Below are 14,493 nucleotides of genomic sequence, written 5' to 3' on the forward strand. Positions count from 1 at the left end.
GATTCTGGACACACAGGGACAGCAACCTGGCGCAGGAACCGACAGGTAGTGAGGGGCTGGGGGCAGCCGACGCCTGACACGGAGCTTGTCACTTTACCACAAGGAGCTTGCCCTGCCGCGGGGGAGCCCCGGCGCTGCCCAGGGAGCTGCCCCGCCGGGCGAGCCGCCGTCCCCGCGCGGTCCCTCAGGCCCCGCCGCCCGCCGCGGCCCCGCCCACCGGGCCGACCACGCCCCTTCGCGTGCAGGGCGCCCGCGCTCGGAGCGCGCTGATTGGCTGTCGCCCAGTGAGGCGGGGCCTGACGCCCTTAAGAGGCCGGCGCGGGGCGCCGCGCGGTGCGAGGCGGTGCTGCCGGAGCGGCCCCATGCACTGCACCAGGTACGGGCGGCCCGCCCCGCCGCGACCCCCGGCGCTGACGCTGCTGCTCCCCCTCCCCTCTGCCTTCCCCGCCTGCTCGGCTTCGCAGCCTCCTCGTGTGTGCGGGAGCGCTTCTGGCGCTCCCCGCCGCGGCCGTGCTGTTCCTGCGGGAAAACGGAATCCTGCGGCTTGGCTCCTGCAGCCCCCCGGCTGAGCTGGCGGCCGTAGCCCCGGGGCGGCGGGGCTGCCCCTCCGCGGAGCTCTGCTGCTGCCTCGCCCGGGTCTGGGCGGCGCGGCTTGGCTGGTGTTGCGGAGGGGGCGGGCTGTAGCGAGTGAGCACCGCCGGGCGGACGCCTGTGGGAAGCGGGCTGTGCCCGCGGGGAGGAGGCGGGGGTGCGGAGCGACCGAGCGCTGCTTCGGCCCTGTCACGGCTGCGAGCTCTGCCTCCGCAAGGGCTGCACGCCCAGCCCTGTGCAGGGGGTCACCTGTCCCCAGGTAGCGTGGGAAGCAGAGCGGAGGCAACCGAAGGGGTTCGGTAAGGGAGGTGTGAGTAATTCCTTGGCTCTGGCGTAATCCTCCATCGTAGAATGGCAGGAGGGAGGAATGAGTGGCGATAGACATCCTCCTCTGGAGAGGGTAAAGCTATAGGAAGAATTCCGGAGGCAGAGTCAATTTTGCTCTCCTTTAGAGGGGCGACGGAAAGGAATTGGCCCCTGTACCTGCATAGGGTTCTCTGCCTTGCACTTTCTGCTTCCTGGAGCTTTATTTCCTGAATGAGCTCTCAAAACTATATTCCTGCTACCGCCTCCAAAGCATCTGGAGTTCAAGACAATCCTCCTCAGCCCCAAAAGGGGAAACCTGCCTCTGGCTGAGAGCTAGGCATCAGCAGACTCTCCAGTGCAGAAAAAGTTGTCTGGGATATCAGATGAACCGGCAGTTCGTAAAAGCACAGGGCTCACGCTCACAGTTGATTATGAAAAGCTCTTGCTATAGTTTTTAGCTTGGGAAAAAGCTCCAAGTTATGCAGCTGAGCATTGTATGCCTCTGCATTCTAAAACTGAATAACCAAGGCTTACTATGAAACCTGGCTTCTCAGAAGTTACAGGAGTTCAGCTGTATAAATTTCCCTGGAAAAAGATGCAATGCAGATGAAACTGACCCAAGTAAGAGAAGAAGCATTGAAAGCTGCATTAATTTAAAGGAGGAAATTATCTATATAAAGTGTGTATGAACAAAAACTTGGCAAAACCAGGTAGAGATGAGCAGAATAGTGTTAGCAGACAGGTGGATCTGAGGTGTCTGTTGTGCAGCTGCCCTTGAGCTGAAAGGAGGCACAGCAGAAGGAGTTGGCTGGTGGGTGTGTTGGGATGTGAGCCTTGGCACATGTGCTCTGGATAAACAGATACCCTTGCTGAGTGGATGCTGTGAAAGGCTGCTCAGAGCTGCTGTGTTGGTGTTACAGGGTGGGGAGCTAAAGCACTGAATTGGAGAGTGTGGCTCTTGCTTTTTCTTGGCACGAGAGCAGCAATCAAGTACTAGAGCTGGCTGTGCATGGCTTTGGCAGCCGGAATTCTGCTGCATCATAAGGCCAGTGGTCGCTGCTACTGTTGCTGCCTCATTCCTCTCTGTGTGGTGGGAGCAGCTTTTGAGCCTGGCCTGCTACCAAGCAGGATTTTTATTAAAGGGGTTGTGTGTAATAAATCCATCCAGCAGTTTATCCAGAGCCAGGCCAAAGACAGCCTGCCAAAAGCATCCATCGGAACGTCAGTGTAAGGGCAGGAGTGATAGGTGCGGTGTTCCGGGAGCTGCCTGGCTGCAGTGGCATCTCCAGGGCTACATCTGGCAAAGTGCCCTTCGGAGAGATGGTGCAGCATCCCTGGAGGAATGGGCTGGGTGCTGGAGGGGAGGCTGTACTGGAGGGGCACATGGCCTTTGCCTTCTGGGAGAAGGACTTGCTTCCAAAGCCTCAGTGAACCTTGAGCAGGTGAGTTGTGTTTGGCAGAGCCCTGTGGCTGTATGGATGTTTTCCAGGGGCTTAGCACAAACCCTGTGGAGGCTTGAGGCACAGACTCTGTGATGGAGGTAAAACTGGCTGATGTGCCTTCTGAGCTGACGCTTGTTTTAAAATGGAGTAGAAGGAAGGAAGAAAGCTCCAGAGCAGTGGCTAAGCCTGTGCCCTGCTGCTGTGTCAGACTGTTGCTATCTTTACAATACTGCTTGGAGGCACTTTGGATGGAGCAGTTCTGGGGGACAGTGATGAGCAAAGTGTGTGGCTCAACTGAGTACTTTTTGGCTGACATCTGGGGTTTTATGAGAGGTGAAGTCAGTTGTGTATGGCAGCTTGTGACAAACTGAGTTCCTATTCCTACAAAAGCTTGTGAAGCCGTGGGGAGAATCTCTCCTGGAGGGAGGAAAGCACAGCAGGGATACTGCTTTATGTAGCACTGAAATTTGATAATCTGGGGATTTTGTGACCATTGGCAGGATTGAGCCATGGTCTTTGCTTTGGATTGCAAATGCTCTGGAGCCTGCTATTGCTAGCCTAGTAGGACAGTGCCTGTGTGTGTGCCTTCAAAGAGTGACTGTGTCCCTGTAGCAGCTGAAAGATCTGTTCAAGGGCACAACAGGCTCTGGTCCTGCCACTTCTGTAGTGTTCTCACAGTGTCTGTAAATCACACCATGCAAGTACCTGCCTTTAATTAAGAAGCAAGCTTATTTGGGATGGCTTGAGGGGAAGTGATATATCAACTGTCTGACAAAATTTGTATTAAAGTGCTTTTCTGGCATCAACTGACCCTTCTTCTTGTCTTCCAGAGTATTAGACTATTTCCCCCACAAGCAAGCAATGGCTGTGGATGTTGCAATGCAGCTGTACCTGTGCTCCCCACCCTTGCGAAGAGATAAGTGTTCCTGCAAAATTGCTCCAAAGCCAAGCAAGCCACTGCGGCCCTGCATCCAGCTGAGCAGCAGAGCTGCGCTGAATGGCCCAGAAGAAGCAGCAAACTCCTTCACACACAACAAAGCGAAGAAGAGGGTGTCGTTTGCAGATAGCAGAGGCTTTGCTCTGACAATGGTGAAGGTGTTCTCAGAGTTTGAAGATCCACTAGATATTTCTTTCAACATCACAGAGCTGATAGACAACATCGTGGGTCTGACAACAGTGGAGAAGGACAGCTTTGTCCTGGATTTTGTTCAGCCCTCTGTAGACTATCTGGACTTCAGAAAGCGCCTCCAGACAGACTGTGTCTGTCTGGAAAACTGTATGCTAAAGGAGAAATCTATTGTGGGAACACTGAAGGTGAAGAACCTCGCTTTTGAAAAGACGGTGAAGATCCGGATGACGTTTGACACGTGGAAAAGCTTTGTAGATCACCCATGCCAGTATGTCAAGGATACGTATGGAGGGTCAGAGCAGGACACGTTTTCCTTTGACATCAGCTTGCCTGAGGGTATTCAATCACACGAAAGAGTTGAGTTTGCCATTTCCTTTGAGTGCAATGGGAAGGTGTACTGGGACAACAACAGGGGCACAAATTACAGGATCATACGGTCAGAACTGAAGTCTGCCCAGGAAGCTGTCCGTCCCCCACAGGCTCCTGACTTTGGCAGTGCATTTGACCGGTTTGGGAGCCCTCGGTGCTCCTATGGCCTCTTTCCTGAGTGGCCCAGTTACTCAGGCTATGAGAAGCTCGGGCCCTACTATTGACCCAAGGACAAAGGCCAGGCTGACTAGCTGTTGCTGGTGTGTCTGCAGGCCTTGGGGCTGGTCTGAACACAGGTGTATGAATGGGTGGAAGAAGTATGGCTCTGTGTAGCTTAGCATAAGCCTCCCAGCAAAACCAGATGTGCTCTGCTGGCAGGGGGCTTATAGTCAGTCTGGCTCTCCAGATGATCAGAGGACCAAGGACTGCTCATATCTGTTCAGCACTTCTTCCTCTTCAGTAAAGATGCTGGTGTCCAGGGAAGCACTACAGTGCTTATATTGCCTGTTCAAGCTGTGTAGTGGTGGCTGCTTTGTATTACTAGCCTAGTATTAAAAGGCTCTTTCAAAATATTTCCTAGTATTATATTGTTAGTGGGCTCTACTACAGCTGCAGGGTTCTCCTTGCAAAGCCAGCCTGTGCCTGTCAGGAAATAGTGTGGTTGGATTGCTGGGAATGGAGTAATCTCTTTGCACACATCCTTGTAGTGAGGCCCTTCCTACTGGAGGCAGAAGGCATGTTTTGGTAGTGAAAATGCAATGTGATGACAGGAAGTGTGGCCCTGCAGCCTGCTGTATTAGGAGATGTGCCTGTTGCAGAGGATCTGATATGCTTAGTCACTGGTTGTTATATCAGATGATCTTGAAAATCTCTCATACCATTGGTGTTACCAAAAATAGAGATTAGCTGTAGCTGTGTGGTGCTTGTAACACAGCTGTGAGTTGACATCCTTGACTGCCTTCTTCCAAACCTTCCTGTTTGTTTAATCATAAGTGATCAATTATGCTTTTCCCCCTTGATGGACGTCTAAAGCTGGCTGTGCTGGACCCTGAAAATGCATTTCACCCTCCTGTGGACTGTAAACCAGAGTTCTGTCCAGCTGGGGCCCAGGATTCTGTGCCAGAGACTCTGCTCAGGTGTTACAGGAGCTAAACACAAACAGACCCCATGGCTGTCTATGCTGTGTCCTGTACAGGAAGGTGACTGTTGTGTACCTACTGTGGTGGAAGTGCCTTGACTGAGAAGGGGGTGGTATGTGCGATCCCAGCAATGCTTTGGGATGAACAGGCTTTGGAACTGATGGTGCTTTTAAGATCTGGTAGTGGTTTGTTACTCTGTGCCATGGACTGCTTGGCATATAAAGGCAGCACCCCTCACATGTGAGGGTGCTGTGGCTGTCCTGGATGAATGTGCTGGGCTTCCCTCTCTGCTGAAGCAGTATTTGCCAGTTTGACCTGCAAATGCCCAGACTTTGTATCTCTGACCATAAGAAGTGGCTCACCCCACCTATGCAAAGAACAAGCCATGAGGAGAGTGAGATGTGGGGTTATCCTGACAGCACCCCTGCGTGTGAGAAAAATCACAGATGTGAGCCATCCCTGTGGTTAAAGAGGTGGTTTGTCTTCTGGATGTGTGCTGGGGTGGTGAGCTTGGCAGTGCCAAACAGCCTCACAGAGCTTCTTGGGTGCTAGCCTTGCAGAATAACTTAATCCCTCAGCTCAAAGAGAGAGGGCTGAACAGTCTGTAGAAATAGAGGTCAAGGGAATGCTACTTTTTCTAGTGCAGACGCTTTACATAATTTTGGGTGCCTCTAGTAGCCTGTGGATGTGCTGGAGAGAAGCAACAGGCTAGACTACTTAGCTTTGTTAACATAGCTTTTAATTCTGGAGACTACTGTACAAATACCTAGAAGCTGTTTTACCCTAACCTAGAAGGGATACTGGGATCACTTGTTGGATACCAAAAGGGACAGGAGCTTGCAGGAAGAATAGCTGGCCTTCAACTGCTGCTTTTTCAAAATACAGAATCAGTATGTGTCTTCAGCGTGCCTGATCACTTAATTGAGGTGATGAATCTACTTGCTAGCCCAGAACTCATCAGGTTTGGTTCCTCTGTTCAAACAGCTTCCCAAATCAGCCCTTAGAGCCTGCATCTGATCTCTATGGAAGGGACTGTTGCCTAGCTTGGCTTGGTTTTAAACTTAAGGCAAGTTTGTGTGACACTGATACTTTTTATTTATTTAGTGTATGGCGTTGATGTTGTAAGACACTGACTGTAGAAAAGTCGTGTTCTCCTGGCACCTTCTTGTGCCCATGGAGACCTATTTGTGAGCCAGAACAAGGCATGTGGGTCTGGGGTGCTGTGGGTGGTGGTATCTCCTTATGGGCTTGTTTTCAGGCTGTGCCTTGGGTGTGCTTAGGGAGGAACATGGAAGATAAGCTAGAAGAGCAGTGCCACAAGTAAAAGCTAGGTTGGGAACTGACTATTTGATCAATAGCAGTTTAAAAAACTACTTGTGGCCTTTCCCCTTTTCCCTTTTTCCATTGCCAATGTGAACATAGAAGTGAGGGGGTTGCTCTCCTTGCTCTATGCCTGGAAGTGCCTTTGTAGGATATCTTGCATGTTTGTTTTTAAAAGATATTTTTGTACACAACATTCAAGTGGAAAATGCACTTTATAATTGCCATGTAATGACTGTTTTAAAAATATGGTTGTTTTTATCTGATTGTTAAAATAAAGGTGGAACAAAATGTTGGCTGTGTATCTTTATTTAAGCACCCCCATGGGGCTGGGGAGGCGGTTTAGACACGGGTCCAGCTTCCTGCAAGTGGCCATTGGGAGGGAGGAGCACACATCCACCCTGAATTCTGCTGCCCGAAACGGGAAAGAGCTGCCTATTCCTGCTGCCTTCCTGCCAACACAAATGTTGCCATTGCCTCTGCAGCCCTGGGATGGGAGGAGCCCTGATCCTTTTCTCTGCTCCTAGGTTTCCCCACTAATCACTGTGTTCCCGAAGTACTCTTCACTCTTCCCCTGCTTGCAGTGCTGGGAACAGCCTTTTCGGGTTTCTCTGCTTCTGTTTTGAGTCAGTCTCCGTTCTCCCTCTTCTCCCTTCCCCCACCTCGGCTTGATCTGGGATCAGTGCTTTACTCTGTCTATGTACTGGGCTGTCATGGATGCTGGGAGAGGTGTTGCAGAAGCGGTGGGGGCAGACTCTTTTCTAATACCAGGATCAAGTGAAAGTTAGACCCTTTGTAATGCCCACGTAATTATCCCTGTTGTCACTACAATAAGAAGCACTCGCAGGAAACATGCCCCTTTACAGAAAGGGAACAGCTGGTGTAAATGCCAGCCAGCGCCAGTTTTGGCATTTGACCTGGCTTTCACCACAAAGATTGAGCCTTGGTGATGCTCTGAAGGTGTTGTATTTCAATCGGCTACTGAGCTGGGTGGGATTTGCTGTTTACAGATAAGGTAAGATGGAAAGCTGTGGGTGAAGGGGGGAAAGATGCGTTTGTCTTGGTGTGTGCTGGTTTGAGCAGCTCTGTAGGCAGTGCTTCCCATCTTACCGCAAAGCCTTGCAGAGGGTGAGCTTGGCCTTTGCTCTATACGGCAATAAAACCGAGCACCTTCTGACTGTGCTTCTTTCCATGTCTCCTGCTGTCATAAGATTGCTTTTTTAACCATTGTGGTTCTTTTAATCAAGCATACAACACAGGGCTCTTTTAAAAGGCAATTGGATTGTTTTTCTGGCTGCATAAAAGAAAAAAAAAATTAAAGTATATTTGTGTCCCTGCCTCAGGTGCTCGGGGTGGCTTGGCCAGGGCTGTTTTCACATCTGAATGCTGGCCCAGCTCATGAATGAGAAAACTGCAGTCAGACATTTCCTGTAACAGCTTTGTGGTTGAAAACCCCATGTGAGGACAGTTTCAGTTTAGGATATAAGGGAAGCCCAAGCCATCCAGGGTAGCTGAGGAGATGGTGCAACATTAGAAGGGCCAAGAGAGCTCAGCTCTGGGGTTTCTCCCTAATGCCCAGGTGTTATATGCTAGATGATACAGATATTGAAATTGCTGCATTTATAAAGCCCTTGGTGGCAGGTGTGATTTTGTACTTGCTGGTTAATATACAAAGATTTCTTAGAATGCTCATACCATTGCACCCCCTCCTACAACCACTTTTCTCTCTGAGGGATTTCGATGCCACCTGTGGGTAGAGATAATTAAGCTGTGGTATCATGTCAATCATGGATGTGTTTGGAGGTTCATGTTTCCAAAGTTTGTGTTCCAGGGACAGTTTGGTTAAGGAGAGGAGGGCAAATATTCCCCTGCTCCACATCCACCTCCCGTTGGCCTGGGGATGCTGTCCTACAGGGGGGCAGCTCTGCTGAACCACTGCTGTCACAGCAGCCTCTAGGGCATACTGGATTGCAGGTCCTGGGTTCAGTGACAAAGGTAGGATGTAGGCTCCCTGCACTTGCCTCCTGGCAGAGCAGAGTCCGGAATGTTGTATGAGCACCCCACATTCTTGCTTCAGATGTTTACCAGGGGGACCCATGTGGGGATGCTCTGGGGGAAAACTGCCCAGAATGAGATAATATGCAGAGGGACACGTCTCTTCCAAATCATGGGAGTGTAAATGTGTCCAGCTAGTACTTTGCTGCTGGACTAAACTTTTCCTTGGTTTTAAATGTAGCTCTTAGAGGCACTTGCAGTGGAGAGTGACCTGTGGAAGATGTGTCTGCCTTGGAACCAGAGGGCAGCATGAGGGGAGAAAACTAGAGCATGTCATTTCCCAACAGCAGTCAATGGTTCTTCAGTTTTCTCTCCACAAAGCAGCAGCAAATAAGCCTCTCTAAGAGACTGGGTCTTTGGGGGAAGGTCTCTTGACCACAAGGCAAGGAATAAATGGGATCAGCATGTTACAGCCTGTCCCCTGGAGTATCCTGCTGCTTTGTAGTGTCTCCCTTGCTTGAGCACTGCCCTTTTCTCTCTTACACACCATGATGCTGTTTCTGGTGTAACCATCATCAGACTCAAGCATCAGCTTGATTTGACAATGTCTTCCACAAGCTTGTGAGTGGTCACAGGGAGCAGGAAGGGCACTTGAGTCTAGTGGGAGGAGGCTGTGCTGAGGACACAGCTCTCAGCAACACCAAGAGTACCCTGTACCCCTGGGAGCAGCACAGAGCTTTGCCAAAAAGCCAGCAGCATGGGGTGGGTTGTGATGCTCCCAAACTCCCCTGGTTTTTCCACAGACTTGTTCCACTGGGCTCTAAACTATTGCAATAAACCATATTTATGTCCTTGGGTTTGTTGTTTTTTTTTTTTTTTTTTTTTATGGAACTCAGCTTCAAACCAGCTGCTCTGGCTCAGCAAGGTTCTGCTGCTCTGCAGCCAGAGAAGCTGCCTAGCTTGTATTTATCCTCCCCCTTGGAGGGGTACCCTGCCAAACAGTTAGCTGTCTTTAAAGACTGGTTATTGACATTTACACAAGGTTTAAAGAAAGAAAAAGGGTGTCTTTGTGGAAAAATAATTGCAGCTGGCCTGTTCCTTTGACACAGATAAGTCAGACCAGTCATCAGTTTAACTACTTTGGCTCCTGGAATGGGATTTGGGCAAGCCCTCCCAGCCGATGTATTAGTCACAGATCTCTTCTCTGCTCTGATACTGCTATGCAGTCTCAGGAAAAGGGAAGGCTCCAACTCCATAACTCAGGAGAAATATGTTTAAAAGGCATAAGAAGAGGGTGAAACATGCATAAATGCTTTTATAGCTTCCACTGTGGGAAGCTGTGGTGATGTCATCTACCTAGTGAATCCTTGACAGGCTCACGTGGGAGGTCTCCAAGATGTCTGCTCCAAGCAAAACCACTCTCACAGCTAACTGCAGTCACTCAAAGCCTCATCCATGTGGATGAACTCAATGATGGAGATGCCACCACATCTCTGTGCCCTGTCCCAAGGCTGCACTGCTCTCCTAGGGGAAAAGACATGGTCCTCAGGAATCAAAGGACTCTGCACAATGTTGTAGTCTTGACAAAACACCTGGTTTCTTCCAGCTCCTGGTCAGATTCAGATTCAGGCAAGTCCTAATATGTGTAGTTTGTAGCAAGGGAGCAGCTACTCTATGCATACAGCAAGATACTTGCCATCCTCCAAGGCATCCAGCAGTAAAAGGTAGAGCCATATTCCCAATACAGTTGCTGGGAAACCCTGCTGTCAAGCGTCAAAGACCTAAATTGACCTACAGCCCACCTTCCAATCTAAGCAAAACAGAGCCCTGTTTCCCTCCTAACACTCAGTATTTAGCAATTGGGAACTCATGATCTCCTACACCTGCTTCTCATCATTATGGCCCCTGCCAGAAAAAAAATGGAGCATTATCAGCAGAAGTGTAACTTCTCAGTGTTTGTGTGGTGACGCTCCAGTGCTATGGAGACAGCCACTTTCACGGGCAGAAATATAACAGTGCTCTCCAGTCCACTGAGGGTTTTACGAGCATTCCCCTTTCACATGGTGTTCCCTTGGACATCTGGCAGGTGTTGCTTCTCCTGCATTTCCTTACTTGCTGTGAGTTATTGGCATCTGAGTGGCCATCAGAAATGCAGTGATTCTTTATCCATGAGCTTGGCAGAATGTGTCCTTGATGGTGTTGCAGGCCAGGCTTCAGGGTAGCTATAGGTGATGTGGCACCTTCCACCCCTCATGCCACAGCACACTTGGTCACTGGGCTAGGAGACATTGGAATGGGTCTCCCTCTTGGGCTGAGGTCTGTCACAGTCCAGCTCCATTTTCTCCAAGAAGCTGTCTTTGAGCAGATCAAGTCACAAAAGGAGGCAAGCTAAAACCCAATAAATCTACCAAACCCTCTGCTTCTCCGCAGTGGCTTCGGCAGGAGAAGAGTTTCACTTCAGAGACCAGAACAATTGTCTCTTGAATGCTTTATAGCCATGCAAGCAATCATAGCAGACACACAATAACTTTTAAGTTGGTGGTCAACAAGATCTCTTAGACAACCAATGAATCTACACACAAATCTTTCAATTCTAAATGCCCTGCAATAACAGCCCAGTGCTGATAAACAGTGAGCCATAAAGCCAGCAGGGATGCACTTCTGGGTGTTAATAGCAGGATGACTGAGCATTTCAGTAATTTTTCCTTTTTTTTTTAATAGGACAGCAATGCAGCAGCAAGGCAAGTTACAACAAACACTCAGAAATAATGCCTGGTCTAGTAGACATCCACAGGTGAATGATCCAGGCTGCAGGCCTCTACTGGAGTGCACAAGATGGTCTCACAATGTAGGGCTTGGGACAAGCCCCTCATACTGGTGTTATATGTGTATATGATAATTTGTGCAAAGAAAATTGTCGTATATTTTATAGTTATGTACTGTTAAGATATGCTCTTATAAAAAGTTTTTTAAAACGCGCAAGTCAGCAATGGGGATTGCAACACAATGTCGAAACCACCTAGACAAGGGAGGGAGAACCTCATTTACAATCGAATGAACGTCCATCAAGATGATCCAAGGAACACCGGGATGATGAATACACAATAAATATCTGAGGATAAATAACTGAGATTGAGATAGCCAGAGCCATTGGGGAGATACATCTCAATACTGAATTCCGGGAACACGACCATAGGTGTTCTTGCCTCGGGCAAGAAAAACCGTATAAAAATCGCTGGGACAGGACAGTCAGTGTGAAGCATAGGGGACCCTCTGCTGTAGCAGTCAGACCTGTGTCTCACCCAGCACCGATACCCAGGCTCGGCACTGACCCTTTTTGATTGGATAGTGGCTTTTCGTTGTTATTCTCTAAATTTTTATTTGGACCATTTAATAAATTTTCTTTAATTAATAAATTGGAGCATTCATTTATAACACTGAGTTACACAACCCGGCATCAGAAACACTCACTGCTCTTGCTTTCTGTGCGCTGGAAGGGCTAAATCTATCAAAGCTGTAGCTGGAGACAGCTTGGGAAAATCCTGCATCACATTTGAATGTCTGGGATGAAAAAGTGCCAGCATACTTGCACATCATGCCAAGCTGAGCCAGCAGAAGGTCTCAGGTTTCTTCTGTCTTTATACAATTAAGGTCACTCTCAGCATTAAAGCACTGCCCAGATCCCCAGACTTTGCAGCTGCACTGCCACACTGAAGAAGGTGCAGTTCCTTTGAACATCTCTAAGCCACCTGTCAACTTGAGCCATGCTTTTCAAGGGGCTGGGAATTGGCTGCAGGTCACTCCTGACTGATCTCCATGGTCTTCTGTGTCCCAGTGGTCCCTTTGCTGAGTGGAGTCATGCTGGCATTCTAGCGCAGCACACACAGTTACTCATCTCTTCTTGCCATCAGGCAGCTCCCTACAGCAAAACCCCCCCAGTGATGACAAGCATCTTCCCCCATCCTGGGTAGAAAGATCAAGAGAGAAAGACAATTAACAAAATGAGAGCTCTGCCAGAGTCTGGAAAAAGTGCCCATCTGGCAGGATCTCACAGCTCCACCCTCAGGGAATCTGCATTTCTGACACTCAATCTGCCTGCTTGAGGGAATACCCTCCTAGAATCAGCCACAAGCAGAGAGACTTGTGAGCCAGTTCTGTACAACTTGGTCTAAGTAAGGGTCCTCCCAGCTCTATCTCCAGCCAAACAAAAGCTCTTTTCTTCTCAAATATACAGGAGGTCATGATCTAACCTGCAGCTGTATTTTCAGCTCTGAAGCTGCTTTTCGGCTCTGCTGCTTGTGATTGTGCTTGGCTGCTCCCTCCTTTCCAAATTCCAGAGGTGGGTTCGTTTCCTTAACAAAGAAGGAAGAAATTTGGATATGGTCTTACAGGAAAAGATCAGATGCACCTTGCACCAAAGGAGCACTGAGAACAGCTAGAATCATCAAACTCATCTGAGTTTGAATCAGTAGCCAGATTTTTCGAAGGTGCAGGTGACCTAGTAAGAGGAATGGGTGAGCAGTCACCAAGGCAGGTTCCCAGCTACAGTATAGACCCTGAGAACAGAAAATTTTGAATCCTGGAGACATCTCTGTAACTCAAACTTTTCCATTGATGGGAGAGAATGATCTCTTCTCTGTTTGGTATGGAGCAGCTCTGCAGCCCAGCAGACCAAGCTGTAAACAGAGCCCCAGGGAACCAGACCACTCCAAACTGGTGCAGTTTTTGAATTGTAGGGATGAATCATCCAAATAACTTTCTTCAGGCTATACAGGGAAGAAATGTCACTAACCATTGAGATTGAAAATCAAGACCATATGCTTCTAGGATGTTTTTTGAAAGGAGTATCCTTGAGAAAGCTATTTGAGTGATTTCAAGGCTGTTTCCCAGGTCAGACCCCAGCAGAGCAGTCCCTCCTCTTCTGGTGCCAGGGACTCTCTCTTGACTCTGGCCATTATTTTCACTGCAGCCAGTATCTATATTTTTCTGCACCACCTAGTGAAAGGCTGCAAGTCCTTCAAGGCCAAGACAGAGCTTGTGCTTTGTTTGTTTGGAAAAAAATGAATGCCAGAAAAAAACAGATGCCTGAGAACTCCCTCTGGCATCTCCCATCTGTGCATGAAGACAACTCCTCCACAGCAGCAGCAGCCTCTCCTTCCACATGGCAGGTGTTGTCTGGACCAGAGCCAGGTACCGGATCTATTTTCTGTTGAGCATGCAAAGGAGAGGTGACTGCCTGGCACAGCCTTGTATTTCAGCAGCTGATCTGATAACACAGAGGTGGCCTCTGCTCTCTGTGCTTCATTCCCTGAAGAAGCAGGGTGATCATTACTTTTTCTTTCCACGAGGAAGCTGTTGGATATAACCTGGCACCTCAAAGGGTTTTTTTCACTGTGCAATTAGGAATTTGGGGTTCTTTCGCATTCTGAAAGGTGGCATTTTGCCCCTCTTGGGAGGCGTGTCCCTCATCATGCAGCTCTCCATGTGCCATTAATGCAGCCACATGTGCCTGTGCCAGAGTCCCCCCAATGCTTTGACCTGGTTACCCCACCCTGAACAACCTTGGCTACAGCACCCACATTTCCAAAGGACATGCACCACTGGCTGGGAATCTGGGAGAAGTCAAAGTGAGCCCTAATATGGCAAAGCAGCCAGTTATAACTAAGCTGCTATTTCTGCTGCAAGAAGCCCTGGAGCAGCAAAACTGCTCACTTCATGTACATTCATTAGCAGCATGGATAAGAGCAGCATTGATTGCAGGCTATAATTAGATCTCTGGGACCTTTTTGGACCGGCTTTCTCTGGCATTGTACTACTTTGAAAAGACTTCCAGTTTCTTTTCTGAATGGTTTGGATGGCATTTCCCTATTCAGCAGATTTGGGATCATTTCTGTTTTCTCCACCGTGGCTCACAGAGCGCTCCCAACTTGGTGCCACAAGCCCCACGCCACAGAATTAGCAAAAGCTCCATTGTTTGACCACTCCTGGTCCCTTGAGTTGTAGAGTTGGCCAGACTGCAGCTGTCTTCTTAGAACTGCATGGCCAAGCTGCCAGGCAGCCCTCCCTGCTTCACTTAGCTTGCCAAGATGTGGTTTTGTGAGTACCTTCCTCTAGTGATGACTCTGATTCTCCTGGAATCATTTTCTTAGGGTGTTCTGTGCAGCCAGCCTAGAGCATTCCCACAGGAAACAGAAGCACTAAG

The 14,493-nt window shown here is 49.1% G+C and overlaps 3 protein-coding genes across 4 annotated transcripts in view; all 3 read left to right on the forward strand.

The window, feature by feature from the left end:
• The window catches only part of LOC137472320 (ribonuclease CL2-like), a 170,570-nt gene that overhangs the window by 91,247 nt on the left and 64,830 nt on the right, over positions 1-14,493 (forward strand). The gene's annotated exons all lie outside the window — the stretch shown is intronic.
• CLDN23 (claudin 23) overlaps positions 1-14,493 on the forward strand; it is a 67,811-nt gene that overhangs the window by 38,688 nt on the left and 14,630 nt on the right. The window lies entirely within an intron of this gene.
• Positions 307-6,587, forward strand: PPP1R3B (protein phosphatase 1 regulatory subunit 3B). Its single transcript, XM_068187340.1, has 2 exons — positions 307-376; positions 3,170-6,587. Exons 1-2 carry the CDS (start codon positions 363-365, stop codon positions 4,059-4,061), a joined length of 906 nt encoding a protein of 301 aa, XP_068043441.1. The 5' UTR covers positions 307-362; the 3' UTR covers positions 4,062-6,587.

Source organism: Anomalospiza imberbis, chromosome 4 (assembly GCF_031753505.1).
Source record: "Anomalospiza imberbis isolate Cuckoo-Finch-1a 21T00152 chromosome 4, ASM3175350v1, whole genome shotgun sequence".
In the NCBI taxonomy this organism is placed as follows: domain Eukaryota; kingdom Metazoa; phylum Chordata; class Aves; order Passeriformes; family Viduidae; genus Anomalospiza; species Anomalospiza imberbis.